Here is a 15,767-nt window from a genome sequence, read left to right as displayed (position 1 = left end):
CCAGCCGAGTAACCAACCACAACCACTATCTGCTTTTTTCAGTCCCACAGCACCAGTCTATATCACACTACAATGATGACAAACCTTCTGTTGGTCTGTAAATGCAGTAAATTAGAATAACTGCCTTGTATAAAATGTCTCTCTCAAAATGGCTGTAGTGAATGTCTTGAAATCGGCCTCTGTCTCTTTAAGAACCTCTGAGCCTTTAGACACGCCCCCTCCACACGCTGTCTGTGGCATCAGTGGGGAGGGGGTTCTGCTGAGGAGCAGTGGTTGGTTACTCGGCTGGTGACCAAAGCTCGGAGGCGTCTCCAGGAGGTGGGGGCGTTCCTAGGAGGACCCAGGCAAACCTATCCCTAAAATGGCCGCCATCAGAGTTTTTACAGATTACTCAGAAATACGTGAATGTGCCAAGGCAACACTTCAGGCTTAACTCCCGCCTGAACCGAGCACATTTTCTCCAGTTTGGCTTTACCCCAATCCAAAAGCTTCTGGAAAAAAGCTGTGAAAATAGCGACAGAACTGAGATGAAGACAATGATGAAGATGTGACAAAGAAAGTGAGAAAACTTTGATAAAAAAGTGACGAATAAATGACAAAAATGTGTCAAAAAATGACAAAAAATGTGCCGAAAATTGGACAAAAAAGTGATGTAAAAATGACCAAAAAAAAATAACAAAAAAAGACAAAAAAAAAGACAAAAAAAGACAAAAAAATGACAAAAAATGTGACAAAAATGTGACAAAAAAGTGAGAAAACTTTGACAAAAAAGTGACGAAAAAATTACTAAAAAATTACAAAAAATTATTGAAATAAAAAATAAAATAAAAAATGATTAAAAAAAATGACAAAGTGAGTTGAAAAGAATGAGTTGAATACCCCCCGAAAAAAAAGGATGGAAAAAAATCTGATGACGGGAGGAAAAAGATCCATTTAGATGAGCTTTGTAGATCTTAGCTTGAGGTGTTACACTGGCCTACAGGATTTGGGTAAAGCTGAACTGGAGAAAATGCTCTCGGTTCAGGGCGGGAGTCAAGAGGTTAATGAGGGAGTGACATAATAACATGATGTAAAGCTTGAAAAAGTCGATTTTGCACAACACTGGTTCCATCATATCCGATGTCTAACATGGCAGTGCTTTATGAGGCGATGTCTCAGACCCACCTGCTGCACGTGGCCCCGCCCCCCTCGCCCCGCCCGCCCTGCACCCGCCCGTCCTCGTTCCGTCTCTGGAGTAACGTGGCGAATCTGTTCCTGGGGGAGCGAGGTCTGACGGAGGCGCAGGGGGGAGGAGGGTCAGATCGGGGACGCTTCTGTTCGGACGTCGAGTACTGCAGGAACATGTCCCGGTCCGACAGAGCCGAGTCTGAGGGAAACGAGACGGGAGATGGTTTAGAGCAGAGGTTCAAACCGCTGAGACGTCCAGACCCACCGTTATAACAGTTAGTTAGGATCGTGACCCCCACCCGGGTCAGACCATGGGAAAAACAGGGACATTAACCCCTTAACTCCCACCTGAACCGAGCACATTTTCTCCAGTTTGGCTTTACCCCAATCCAAAAGCTTCTGGAAAAAAGCTGTGAAAATAGCGACAAAACTGAGACGAAAACAATGATGGAAATGTGACAAAAAAGTGAGAAAACATTGACAAAAAAGTGAGGAAAAATTGATGAAAAAGTGGCAAAAATGTCACAAGAAATTGACAAGAAATTGACCAAAAAATGACCAAAAATGTGACAAAAAAATGACCAAAAAATGACAAAAATGTGATAAAAAATTGACGGAAAAAATATATAAATAAAAAACATTGACAAAAAAATGTGATACAAAATTTTTGACAAAAAAAATTACCAAAAAATGACAAAAATGTTACAAAAATGTTACCAAAAAAATGACAAAAAAATGATGAAAAAGTTGCAAAAATGAGTTGAATACCCAACAAAAAAATTATGGAAGAAAAATGTGATGACGTGAGGAAAAAGATCCTCTTGGTTCAGGCGGGGGTTAAAAGGTTAAACTATATAACTCTTAAAAAACAAAGAAAAAACAATGGCTAAAACAAAAATGAATTAAATTTAGAACAAATAATGGCACCCTGGTAAAATAGCATGTTTGCTACGACACCATAATAATAATAATATATGCCCTGGCGACCCCCCAAATTTGTCTCGCGACCCCCAGGTTGAGAACCCCTGGTTTAGAGCAGAGGTTCAAACCGCTGAGACGTCCAGACCCACCGTTACCAGGAGATCACACGAAACTCAACAGACTTTATTCGCCTTAACGTCTGACACCAGAATAAAGAGGCTTAAACAGAACAGAGAACAGAGAACAGAGACAGTCCATAATAAGTCACAGCGCTCTTGTTTTCCATGAAGTGGATGGAGGAGAAAAACTACTACACTGTGGATGAAGAATTTACCAAGAAAAACAATAACGACATTCAATGAAAGTTTCTTCTCTTTTCTTAAGATTCCAAATATAGCGTCGGTTTCAGTGAAGTCTTGTAAAAGAGGAACTTTGGAGATGAGCCAAGAGAAAGTGAACGTGCAGATACGTTAGAGCGGGGGGAGGCAAGTTTTCTTGGTGGAAGAACGATTTTCTTCATTGTAAATAAAACCGAGGGCCGAAGACGCTGATTATTAGCCCAAATCTTAAATGAGATAAATGACTTAAAATGGCTTGAATTGAAGGTCTTCTATGTTGAATTTGAGTTGGTTTGAACTAATACGACACACAAATGCTGTAGCGCCAAAGGAACAAGAATAAAACCCACTTAAAATCAGACAAATAATTGGTTTTCACTTGAAATGACACAAAATTATCTGAATTAAGAGAATAACGACTACTAGAGGTTATATCTCATCCGAGACCAGAACAAATCTACTCAAACCTTAGATTTAATCTCTTAATTAAAGTAAATTTATGTATTTTTATCACATTTTTGTAATTTTTTGTCACATTTTTGTCAGTTTTAGGTCATTTTTTCTCACATTTTTGTCACTATTTTTGTCATTTTTTTTGTCAAATTATTTTAATTTTTTTGTCAAATTTTAATCACATTTTTTGTATATTTTTTGTCACATTTTTGTAATTTTTTCATCAATTTTTTAGATTTTTTTTTGTCACAATTTGTCACATTTTTGTCATTTTTTCGTCCACTTTTTTGTCAATTTCTTGTGACATTTTTTCCATTTTTTCATCCATTTTTCGTCACTTTTTTGTCAATGTTTTCTCACTTTCTTGTCACATTTCCATCATTGTTTTCGTCTCAGTTTTGTTGCTTTTTCACACCTTTTTTCCAGAAGCTTTTGGATTGGGGTAAAGCCAAACTGGAGAAAATGTGCTCGGTTCAGGTGGGAGTTAAGGGGTTAATAAAAACAGCTGCAAGAAAAGGAAAAGATACTCGGAAAACTGAAATTGGAAGTTAAAGTGTTTCTTAAATGTCGGTGGCGCCCTCCAGTGGCGAGCTTCGGGATTACGTCATTAGAAAACTTGAATAATGAGGAGTCCAAAAGAAAATCCACCAGAACAGATTCAGAACTTTTAACTTCTTTAGTACAAACTAAAACATTTTTATTAAACACTGCCCATAAAGCCTCAGTAAATATTAAGTGCAGTAACAGGTTCATGTTTAAATCAATAACGTCTCATATCTTACTAGTAATTCTATACAATAATGGGTCAGATGCTGCGAGTAAAAAGACCAACTGGACCTGCTTTGTTTGACCACATTTGCAAAAAAATTGTCTGAATATCGATATCGAGATATTGAAAATAAATATCAAGATGTTCATTTTTGTCAATATCTCCCACCGTTCCTTATGGTGCGTTCCAGGCAGCTGGGAACTGGAAAAGACTTACTCCCTCAGAGCGTTCCAGCTGATTCAACGGCTAATGCTAACAGTTAGCTAAAATGCTAACGTTTCTCCACATTGAACATTGAAAACGGGCGCAAACAAGACCAGGTGATAAAAATATAATATTATGTACAATGTGTAAAACATTTAAACTTCCAGACTATCACTTTAATATAATCTGAAACTGTAGATTTTATTGGTTTGAATCTGATTTAATGCTTTATATTTGTAAATTTGCACCTCCTTATTCCCCTATTTCTACTAATGATTCTATATTTAATCCTTATTACATAACGTGAGTAAACCAAGTGTTTTTAGTCCTCACCTGGTCTGGGCCGTTTGACCTGCAGCCGCAGAGGAGCCACGCTCACCACGCTGTGCTGCCCCCTGGTGGAGGCTCGGGGCTCTGCGGGGGGAGAGGGAGGAGGGGAGGTGGCTGTAGGGGGCGCTGTGGAGCGGCTTCTGCTCCAGATACTGGAGCCGGTGCAGCGGAGGGAGGAGGGAGAGTCGCTCCAGCTGCGACTGCGCGGCTTCAGCGGCTGCAGAGACGACGGAGGTCATTTATTTACATTTGTATCATCACATCAGGGTCTGTGTGAGATGAATGATTAGTATCATCACATCAGGGTCTGTGTGAGATGAATGATTAGTATCATCACATCAGGGCCTGTGTGAACTGAATGATGTTAGTGAACGATGTTGTACCTGAGTTTGAGGAGCGTCGGGGCTGAAGTCGTCGATCGCCTCCAGAGTGTTGAGGTCCAGGTTTCCCAGCGCCATCTGCAAACCCTTCTCATCCCCGAGGTGCCTGTCCCGCGGTCAAGGCTTAAACATCTTAGGCCAGTCTTAGGCCAGTCTTAGGCCAGTCTTAGGCCAGTCTTAGGCCAGTCTTAGGCCAGTCTTAGGCCAGTCTTAGGCCAGTCTTAGGCCAGTCTGAGGCCAGTCTGAGGCCAGTCTGAGGCCAGTCTGAGGCCAGTCTGAGGCCAGTCTGAGGCCAGTCTGAGGCCAGTCTGAGGCCAGTCTGAGGCCAGTCTGAGGCCAGTCTGAGGCCAGTCTGAGGCCAGTCTGAGGCCAGTCTGAGGCCAGTCTGAGGCCAGTCTTAGGCCAGTCTTAGGCCAGTCTTAGGCCAGTCTTAGGCCAGTCTTAGGCCAGTCTTAGGCCAGTCTTAGGCCAGTCTTAGGCCAGTCTTAGGCCAGTCTTAGGCCAGTCTTAGGCCAGTCTTAGGCCAGTCTTAGGCCAGTCTTAGGCCAGTCTTAGGCCAGTCTTAGGCCAGTCTTAGGCCAGTCTTAGGCCAGTCTTAGGCCAGTCTTAGGCCAGTCTTAGGCCAGTCTTAGGCCAGTCTTAGGCCAGTCTTAGGCCAGTCTTAGGCCAGTCTTAGGCCAGTCTTAGGCCAGTCTTAGGCCAGTCTTAGGCCAGTCTTAGGCCAGTCTTAGGCCAGTCTTAGCCCAGTCTTAGCCCAGTCTTAGCCCAGTCTTAGCCCAGTCTTAGCCCAGTCTTAGCCCAGTCTTAGCCCAGTCTTAGCCCAGTCTTAGCCCAGTCTTTGCCCAGTCTTTGCCCAGTCTTTGCCCAGTCTTTGCCCAGCCTTTGCCCAGCCTTTGCCCAGCCTTTGCCCAGCCTTAGCCCAGCCTTAGCTCAGCCTTAGCTCAGCCTTAGCTCAGTCTTAGCTCAGTCTTAGCTCAGTCTTAGCTCAGTCTTAGCTCAGTCTTAGCTCAGTCTTAGCTCAGTCTTAGCTCAGTCTTAGCTCAGTCTTAGCTCAGTCTTAGTTTAGTTACTCTGACGTTAAACTCTCTCTTTACAATCGTGTATCCGTTCACAAACCCTGACCTTTGTGGGAGTTGTTCTCTAAGGAAGGATACTGCCCGGCGTAGCTCAGGTCCTCGGGGTGGACGCTCTCCGAATACGGGTTCAGGGGAAGCACTCGGCGGCAGCGCGGGTCGAACACCAGCTGATACAGAAACGTGTTATTGGCTCGGACGAATCCCTCCAGGTACGAGTCCGGCACCACCAGGTCCATCTTCAGGTACTGGCCCATCTTCCGGATCACCTGCAGGTACAGGGACACATGTATGTAACACAAAAAGCCGCTCCAGATGAGATGCTACAAAGCGCTGGGTCGGACCTTGAGGATGTCGGGGTCCTTGGCGAGTCGCAGGAGTTTGCAGGCCTTCCCGAGGCCGATGCCGTGGAGCGAGGGCAGGTAGTCGCAGCCCGACAGGATGCACATGTGTCTGAACTTCTCCTCTGTGAAGACGTTTCCCAAAGACTTCACTCGGCCCAGGTTCTTCTGATCGATCTCCAGGCCGTTCCCCTGTTTGTCCATCTTCAGAATCACCTGCAGGAGGACAGGCGTTAGTCTCGGGAAGAGCAGTTAGACTCTGTTAACCCCCTTAACTCCCACCTGAACCGAGCACATTTTCTCCAGTTTGGCTTTACCCCAGTCCAAAAGCTTCTGGAAAAATGGGGTGAAAATAGCGACAGAACTGAGACGAAAACAATGATGAAAATGTGACGAAAAATGACCCAAAAAAAATACAAAAAAAAATACAAAAAAGCCAAAAAAATTACAAAAAAAGACAAAAAAGTGACGAAAAAAAAATGAAAAATTGTGACAAAAAATGTGACAAAAAATTTACAAAAAAGACAAAAAATGCGACAAAAAAGTGACGAAAAATGACCAAAAAAATACAAAAAATTTACAAAAAAAGACCAAAAAGTGACGAAAAAAAATGAAAAATTGTGACAAAAAAATGTGACAAAAAAATGTGACAGAAAAATGTGACAAAAAAGACAAAAAAAAAGACAAAAAATGTGACGAAAGTGACGAAAAAAGGACAAAAAAGACAAAAAATTGACCAAAAAAAGACGAAAAAATGACAAAAGACAAAAAAAAATGTAACCAAAAATGCACCAAAAAAGACACACAAAAAATGAAAAAAAAATGAAAAAAAAAAGGGACCAAAAATGACCAAAACATTTTACAAAAAAATGGCAAAAAAAGACAAAAAAATTACCAAAAAACAAAACAAAAAAATTGACAAAGTGAGTTGAAAAAAATGAGTTGAACCCCCCCCCCAAAAAAAGGATGGAAAAAAATCTGATGACGTGAGGAAAAAGATCCATTTAGATGAGCGTTGTAGATCTTAGCTTGAGGTGTTACACTGGCCTACAGGATTTGGCTAAAGCTGAACTGGAGAAAATGCTCTCGGTTCAGGCGGGAGTTAAGAGGTTTTAAACAGCGACACTGAACCTTTTTGCAGCCGAAGGCGAGCAGGTCCGAGTCCTCTGTGATCACGGCTTCGGCCAAACCGCTTTTGCTGAGGAACGCCAGCTGAGCGTCCGCCTCGTACGGAGCCACCACACAGTCCACGCCACGAGCCCTCGCCGTCTGCAGGACGACACAGACGAGAGGCAAGACAAAGGTAAAACTACAAACACAATCAAGGCGAGACGCTGCAGGAAAACATCTATGTCAGTCCCTCATTAAAAACATGGCTGAAGTGTTGCCTTGGCACATTCACGTATTTCTGAGTAATCTGTAAAAACTCTGATGGCGGCCATTTTAGGGATAGGTTTGCCCGAGTCCTCCTAGGAACGCCCCCACCTCCTGGAGACGCCTCCGGTCATTTCCTTTGTGGGCATGTGCAGACAAAGAGACTAGACTTTAACGACATCTGCACTTTAGTCGCTCCATCAGACTCCACACTTTACAGCAGGGGGAGGCAACATCCGGCCCTTCTGCTAAGAACCTGTGGCCCTCAGGATGTTTTTTAGGATTTGATTTGATGATATTATGACACAAATGAGAGATCAAATGCCTGTAAATACCACTGTTAATTTCATCGACTAAAATATTTAGTCTTAATTTTAGTCAAAGTGATATTTTTGTGACTAAAACTGGACTAAAACTAAATTAAAAGTTTCTCATGAGACTAAAACTGTGGCTAAAATGTCCAGATATTTTAGTCGACTAAAATAAGACTAAATAAAAATGAAAAGGAGAGACTAAAATCATCCAAACGTCTATTGAGCGTCTGAAAGAGCCTCAGATCATTTACAATCACTGCTAAAGGATCAGCTCTGAGCTTTGTTCATGTGGAGCAGAAACATGAAGCAGAGGAACAACATTAAATATGATTATAATCAATATTATCAATGCAAAGTCCACTAAATTCACTTGCAATTTTAGTCGACTAAAACTAGACTAGAATCAAATAACATTTTTGTCAAAAGACTAAGACTAAAACTAAATTAAAATATGTTGTCAAAATTAACACTGGTGAACACTCTAAAAATGTGTGAAATACAGTCAGTTCTTTATCAAATCTTCAAACAGAACCTGAATGATCCTTTTTCCGATACAAAAATATCTGTCATTTCGAAACAGAAAACGAAACAATGTTTGGAAGATTTGCAAATTTACAATGTCGGGTTCATCTCCAATGGCAAGAAATGGAGAAAAACTGGGAATAATTTGGGGGAAAATGTGGCTCAAAATAAGGAAAAACTGTGTGAAGAAATGGGGCAAAAAAAAATACGGAATAAATTGGGGAAATATAGAAAATATTGTAATGAAAAAATTGGGGAAAACAACCAAGTCACTTCCTTTAAAGCAGGGGTCACCGACCTTATTTCAGCTGAGGGCCACTTTAAAAGCCATTAAGTTATAGGACATTGACCCCATGTTATATTAAAATAGCTTTATTTTAAACTCATACCGAGTCACAAGAACCGAAATAACTGTAATTTTAAGAATTAGATTCAAGAAAATGAAGTGTTTTACACAGTAGTTTAACAGTAGTTCGAAATCCGCGCAGTAATCTTCACTTTACTGCGCGGATGCCAAACTACTCCTGGTATTATTACGCCTTACAATATAGTCCCCCCTTTTATCCGCTTAGAAAATCCACATTGTTTAATTGTGTGTAATTATACTTTGTAGTGTAACACTTCACGTAACCATATTTAAATAGGGAAAACGTGGAAGAGCTTGGTAGCTTCTATCTTGACCTGTTTTGGAGCTATAGAGGAGAGAGGGAGAGGCTAAATGCTAACGCCGTCTGCGCTGTGTTTACGTGACTGAAGATCAGACAGGTCCTAAAGAACTCGTCACAGCTCAGGTAAGAACATATCTCAGTGTGTAAAAACGCTGGCCTATTCCTTTAATGCTGTCCCTTGACCAACAACATCAAAACAGTTTCCCCCCCCTAACTACATTTAGACACCAGTAGAACCTAAACTTTTTTCCTAATATCAGACTATCGTTTAGGTCCGGCCCCTGGTCTTTTTACAATGAAGAGAATCGTCCTCCACCGAGCGAACCTGCCCCCCCCTGCTTTACAGGCTCCACTCAAACACATTGAACGTGGTTGGTCGTTAGCTTGGTCCAGACCTTGATGAGGTTGTGGGCCATGGCCGGAGTGATGTTGACGCAGCGGTTGAAACATTCTCGCGCCTCAGACACTTTCCCGTCTCGGAGCAGCTGCTTTCCCTTCTGCAGGTTCGCCTGGCGACGCCTGGACACAAATCAGCACAAAACATGTCGTAATGGGAGATGCAATGACCGGAAATCACAGAATCCCTACAGAACAGAACCTCTGGCCCTCGAGATGATTTTGATTAATCGTTTTAGAGTTTAATCTGAACCTCTTACCACCCGCCTCAACCAAATGCATTCTGTCCTCTTTGGCTGTTATATAGGCCTGTGTAACACCTCCTTTGAAAGCTAAGACCCACAAAACTGATCTTTTTCCTCACGTTGTTGCTGTGTTGTGTCACCTTCTGTATGTTTTTTTGTCTTTTTTTTTTTTCTTTTTTGTTGAATTTTTGTGACATTTTTTGTTGAATTTTCGTCACTTTTTGTTGAATTTGTCACTTTTTGCTGAATTTGTCACTTTTTGTTGAATTTTTGTCATTTTTTTGTTGAATTTTCGTCACTTTTTGTTGAATTTTCGTCACTTTTTGTTGAATTTTTGTCATTTTTTTGTTGAATTTTTGTTGATTTTTTGTCATTTTTTTGTTGATTTTTTGTCACATTTTTGTTGAATTTTTGTCATTTTTATTTCTTTATTTTTGTCATTTTTTTTTTAATTTTTGTCACTTTTTGTTGAATTTGTCACATTTTTGTTCGTTTTTTGTAATTTTTTTGTTGAATTTTTGTCATTTTTTGTTGAATTTATGTCATTTTTTGTTGAATTTTTGTCTTTTTTTTGTTGAATTTATGTCATTTTTTGTCATTTTTTTGTTGAATTTTTGTCATTTTTTGTTTAATTTATGTCATTTTTTTGTTGATTTTTTGTTGAATTTTTGTCATTTTTTGTTGATTTTTTGTCTTTTTTTTGTTGAATTTATGTCATTTTTTGTCATTTTTTTGTTGAATTTTTGTCATTTTTTGTTGAATTTATGTCATTTTTTTGTTGATTTTTTGTTGAATTTTTGTCATTTTTTGTTGAATTTTTGTCTTTTTTTTGTTGAATTTATGTCATTTTTTGTCATTTTTTTGTTGAATTTTTGTCATTTTTTGTTGATTTTTTGTTGAATTTTTGTCACGTTTGTCGCGTTTACATCCTAGTTTTATTCTCATTTTTTTGTGGCTGTTTTGGTGCTTTTTGATTCGGGTAAAGCCAAACTGGAGAAAATGGGATCCGTTCAGGTGGGAGTTAAGAGGTTAAATGAGGCGTTACACCTATAGGCTGTAAGATCCAGTTGAGAAGCTTTTAGATTTAGGTAAAGCTGAACTGGAGAAGATGTGCTTGTTTAAGGCAGGGGGTTAAGTACTGTAAAAATGTGAGAAACTCTGTCATCGACTTCAAACTTTCCAAACAGGAAACACCAAATGAGGTCATAAATGATGCTCAGCACTGGCTATTGTAGAAAATGGTGCTTTACTTTTGGATAAAACTGTCAGGTTCGGCCCTTGGTCCTTTTACAATAAAGAAAATCAGCTCCACTAAGTAAACCTGCAAACGACCCCTGCCCTACAGTCTCCATCTGAGGGAGCTCGACCCTGAACACGCCAAGTCGAATGCGTTTTCTTACTCTCGCCGTGACTTCTCCACTTCTCTCTTCGACGGCAGGTTCCTCCCGTCGAAAACCAGGATGGGTTTGACGCCGAAGTTCAGCAGCATGTCCACGAACTTCATGCAGTACCACACGTACTGGTCGGTGGGCTCTCCTTTGGCCAGTTTGTCTGCGCAGGAGAACGCCCCCTTGTGGAGCCAGCAGTACGTGTCCACGGCCACGGCCTGCCCTCGGTACTTCTTCACGTTCACCGGCTCCGAGGCGTCTTTGAGGAACTGCAGCAGACCGGAGATCCCCATCTTCAGCTCGGGACTCAGAGGAACGCCGTCTGGAAATGAACACGAGAGGAGTCACATTCAGGAAATCAGGCCTAAAGATTCTAACAGCTGTCATTTCAACAAACAAGAACATAGCCTTCTGTCAGTGAGGCAGTGGGTACTTTTATTATACTTTTTTATACCTACACTAAAATATTTGTCATCTAGAGCAGTGGTTCTCAACATTTTAGAGCCGCGACCCCCATTATAACAGGTAATTAGGATCGTGACCCCCACCCGGGTCAGACCATGGGAAAAACAGGGACATTAACCCCTTAAAGGGGGGGTATTATGCAAAATCGACTTTTTCAAGCTTTACATCATGTTATTAAGTCATTCCCTCATTAAAACCATGCCTGAAGTGTTGCCTTGGCACATTCACGTATTTTCGAGTAATCTGTAGAAACTCTGATGGCGGCCATTTTAGGGATAAAACGCCTGATTCCTTCAGGAAACGCCTCCGACCTCCAGGATACGCCTCCAACCTTTCGTCACCAGCCGAGTAACCAACCACTGCTCCTCAGCAGAACCCCCTCCCCGCAGTGTCTAGCCCTAAGATGTAAACAGAGTCATCATGAAGGATTAGCTTCATGTGTTGTGAACCGGAGCCACAGCAGACTTTTACAAAGACACACATCAGTGTTTCTGTTACCGAAACACCCAGGATTAAAACCGGTGACAAGAACGCTTATTTCAGTGTCTGGTTCTGCGCTGGGCCTTGATGATGCACAGAGCCTCCGGAGAAAGCTAATGCTAAGCTAAACCTCGAGTCATCACGTGAAAACGAGAAATATGCACACATAAAGTCAATAAAACCACCACACACATAAAGAACCGTTTAACAATGATCACACACGGAGCCTGGCTTGTTGATTTGGAAGTTTATTGCTCACATTTCATCTACAATGGGTCATAGCCGAGTGGCTTTCTCCCGGAGCTAACAAGCTAGCCGCGACAAGCTAACGGGAAAATTCACTGAATACAAGCAGCATATTATGCATTGAAAACGTCACTAAAACAGGCAACTGCTTGAAGCAGCCTTTATGATGATCACACACGGAGCCTGGCTTGTTGATTTTGTAGTTTATTGCTCACATTTCATCTACAGTCAGGGGTCTCAAACTCATTTGGACTGGGGGCCAAAAATGCGAACCCAGTGTTGGTCGGGGGCCGCAACTGACGAAGCCTTTTATATTAAGTCAATTATGATTTAGCAACTTTTTATTGTTTGCTATAATATAACTTCAAATAGACTGTACATTACCTATCTGCACATTTTTAAGCTTCCAGAGGTTTCCAATCAGCCAAACATTTGCTGAGCTTCTACATTTGAAATTACAGACTTAGACAATTCGTTGTTTGTAATTAATCCCATTTTGGCTCTGGGCATCAGTGAATGATCTTTCAGGAGTCAGGTCCAGTTTCTCTGTGAGCCTGTTAAAGAAATGCAAAATGTACAAATGTCATTTTAATTTAATGTAGAAAAGCCCAACCAGGGACTGGAGCTGATCATGAGCACCAGCAAAAAGCATCAGCTTGAAACTTGTTTTGCTTTGTGTTAATTTTCACCCTGTCATATAATAAATACATCGATGAATGTGTGAACTTGGACACTTTTCCAGACTCTGGTGTGTCTGAGATCAGCTCAGGGAGATTCACCTCACTGTCACTGACCTCAGGCCTTTTTCTGACCCACAGTTAGAGAACTGATGGGGCTTATATTTTTTACTGTCAATGTTGCTGTCATTATTTGCAGTATTTTAATACATTTCCATATTCTCTATTTTTAATGTAACTATGGATCATGTGTTCCCACATGTGTCCTTAATAAAGATTAAATTCATTGACATGATAATGTAGCTCTGAGAGAGAGATGGAGAGAAAAGGCTCCTCACTTTACTGTTGTGACACTTTTAAACACTATGCAATGCAATGTGTTCGCTTTGCAATGTCCTAATGCTGGGTTTACACATGGGCACGATGCGTTACGAATGCCACGAATCCACATTCGTGGCCCAGGATCACGAATGTGAGTGGAATTGGTAGAGGTTCCACGCACCGCCACGAACTGTTGCTGCGTGTTACGATTAATGGCACGAATTATTACGCACGGTCACGAATATGCGTCCCGCACTGCTTCGTGCGGTGGCGCGCTGCTGCGAGCTGTTGCGGGTTATTGGGAATTGTCGCGTTCTGTCAAAAAATCTGCCAAGAATTGGGCGAATGTGGACAGGATCGCCTGCCGCGCACACCGGGTTGGAGGCGGAGCAGAGACGTCTCGCTCCGCCGTGCGCCCCTGACTCGTTGGGCTCTTGCCAAATCGGGATAAACAAAAAGTAAATACACCAGCTCAGCGTCGGGCTTGTCCATAAACTGAAGAATAGCAATAGTTTTTTCAGTCTATGGGACAGTCACACCAGTTCAACCCCACTCCTGTCAACGTGTAACACGGGCAAACGCATCAACAAACGCACACGCTTCATGTCAGATAAATCAGTGCAACAGCCGCACAATTTGGGCTGACTTTACTCCACAGAATAAACATAAAAACACTACACTCACTGTGCACTCGATCTTCTGAGGATCCGTCGTAGAACTTGCTGCTCTTAAACCTCTTTATCCATGATTCTCACTCGTCTGGTCAGTCCTCAGCTCCAGTTGGAAAAACTTTATAATCCACAAAAACAGGCGCCTGTCTTCACCTGCCCCGCGCCCACCGCCGCTTGTTTTACGTGTCTAAGGTTGTAAATAAGCCTTAACTTATCCATGGTGTAGCTGCTGGAACCACGCGCTGTTGTTTTGGTGCGATGCAGCGCGGGAGATGCATTCAGGGACAGCAGCGCATCTCCCTTTCCCTGTCTGATGTTTACATTCTCGCGTCCGCAGCAGCGTTGGCGCTACCGCGCGGTGCCTCATGGGAAATGTAGTTCTAACGTGTTTAATGTGATTTACCGGCGGGCCGCATATAATATAAATAAGCAATTATCTCGCGGGCCGCAAAAAATTACCTCGCGGGCCGCATTTGGCCCGCGGGCCGCATGTCTGAGACGCCTGATCTACAGTGAGTCGTAGCCGAGTGGCTTTCTCCCGGAGCTAACAAGCTAGCCGCGATAAGCTAACGGGAAAATTCACTGAATACAAGCAGCATATTATGCATTGAAAACGTCACTAAAACAGGCAACTGCTTGAAGCAGCCTTTATGACGATCACACACGGAGCCTGGCTTGTTGATTGTGTAGTTTATTGCTCACATTTCATCTACAGTGAGTCGTAGCCGAGTGGTTTTCTCCCGGAGCTAAGGCACTATTAGCCACGACAAGCTAACAACCTTCACCTTCACAACATTCATTGAAAACAGGCAGCATATTATGCACAAATAACGTCAATAAAGCAGCAACTACTCGAAGCAGCCTTTACGATGATCACACAATGAGCCTGGCTTTACACATTTGTGGTTTATTGCAGACTTTTCATCAACAATGAGCTGTAGTCGATTATAACAAGCTAACGGGTAACCTCGAAAAACCATTGTCCACCTGCACAGATAATGTCCGTCTTTGAATGGTATGGGCTCCTGCAGATCCTGGTGTCGTCCATGGGGGTATAGTTAGAGATCCATAGGGCATGGATGCAAAGAGAAGCCTCCAAACAGCAGTTATTTTTCAGGCAAGAGCCCCTTCCAAGCGTCCGGTGTGGAAGGTTTGTCTCCAAATAATATCCTGTGTGGCCATTGTTCACAAAGTGATAAACAGTAGCTCCTTTCCAACAATAACAATTAAAATGCACCGATCGTAGTTTCAATACAGTTGAGACAACGAGCGCAGTGTTGTGATGCCACAGACAGCGTGTGGAGGGGGCGTGTCGGAAAGGGTCAGAGGTTCTTAAAGAGACAGGGGCCTATTTCAAGTCTTTCGCTACCGCCATTTTGAAAGAGCAATTTTATACAAGGCAGTTATTCTAATTTACTGCATTTACAGACCAACAGAAGGTTTCGTCATCATTGTAGTGTGCCATAGACTGGTGCTATGTGGCTGAAAAAAGCATAATACCCCCTCTTTAACTCCCGCCTGAACCGAGCACATTTTCTCCAGTTTGGCTTTACCCCAATCCAAAAGCTTCTGGAAAAAAGGTGGGAAAAATAGCGACAAAACTGAGACGAAAACAATGATGGAAATGTGACAAAAAAGTGACGAAAACATTGACAAAAAAGTGACGAAAAAAAATGTCCAAAAAAAGAGACAAAAATGTGATAAAAATGTTGACAAAAAAATGACAAAAATGTGATAAGAAATTGATGAAAAAATAAAAAAAAATGACAAAAAATTTGATAAAAATGTGATAAAAAATTTACAAAAATGTGATAAAAATTTGCTAAAAATTTGTACAAAAAATGACAAAAAAGTTACAAAAAAGTTACAAAAATGAGTTGAATACCCAACAAAAAAAATGTGTCAAAATTTGACAAAAATGTGATAAAAAAATGACAAAAAAATGACAAAAAAGGAAAAAAATGTGACAAAAAAATGACAAAAAAAATGACAAAAAATGACGAAAAAGTTACAAAAATGAGTTG

General features: G+C 41.6%; 1 protein-coding gene across 1 annotated transcript; it reads right to left on the bottom strand.

The window, feature by feature from the left end:
• Positions 1 to 5,670: 5,670 nt before the first annotated feature.
• exo1 (exonuclease 1) lies at positions 5,671 to 14,110 on the bottom strand (the record flags this gene model as incomplete). The annotated part of the gene is made up of 6 exons (XM_079568417.1): positions 5,671 to 5,904; positions 5,980 to 6,192; positions 7,108 to 7,245; positions 9,250 to 9,373; positions 10,896 to 11,205; positions 14,065 to 14,110. 6 exons carry the CDS (start codon positions 14,108 to 14,110, stop codon positions 5,671 to 5,673), a joined length of 1,065 nt encoding a protein of 354 aa, XP_079424543.1.
• Positions 14,111 to 15,767: the final 1,657 nt, after the last annotated feature.

Source organism: Gobius niger (genome assembly GCF_951799975.1).
Source record: "Gobius niger genome assembly, chromosome: 12".
NCBI lineage: Eukaryota > Metazoa > Chordata > Actinopteri > Gobiiformes > Gobiidae > Gobius > Gobius niger.
Note: the sequence above shows the minus strand (reverse complement) of the source record. Positions and strands in the feature narration are given on the sequence as shown.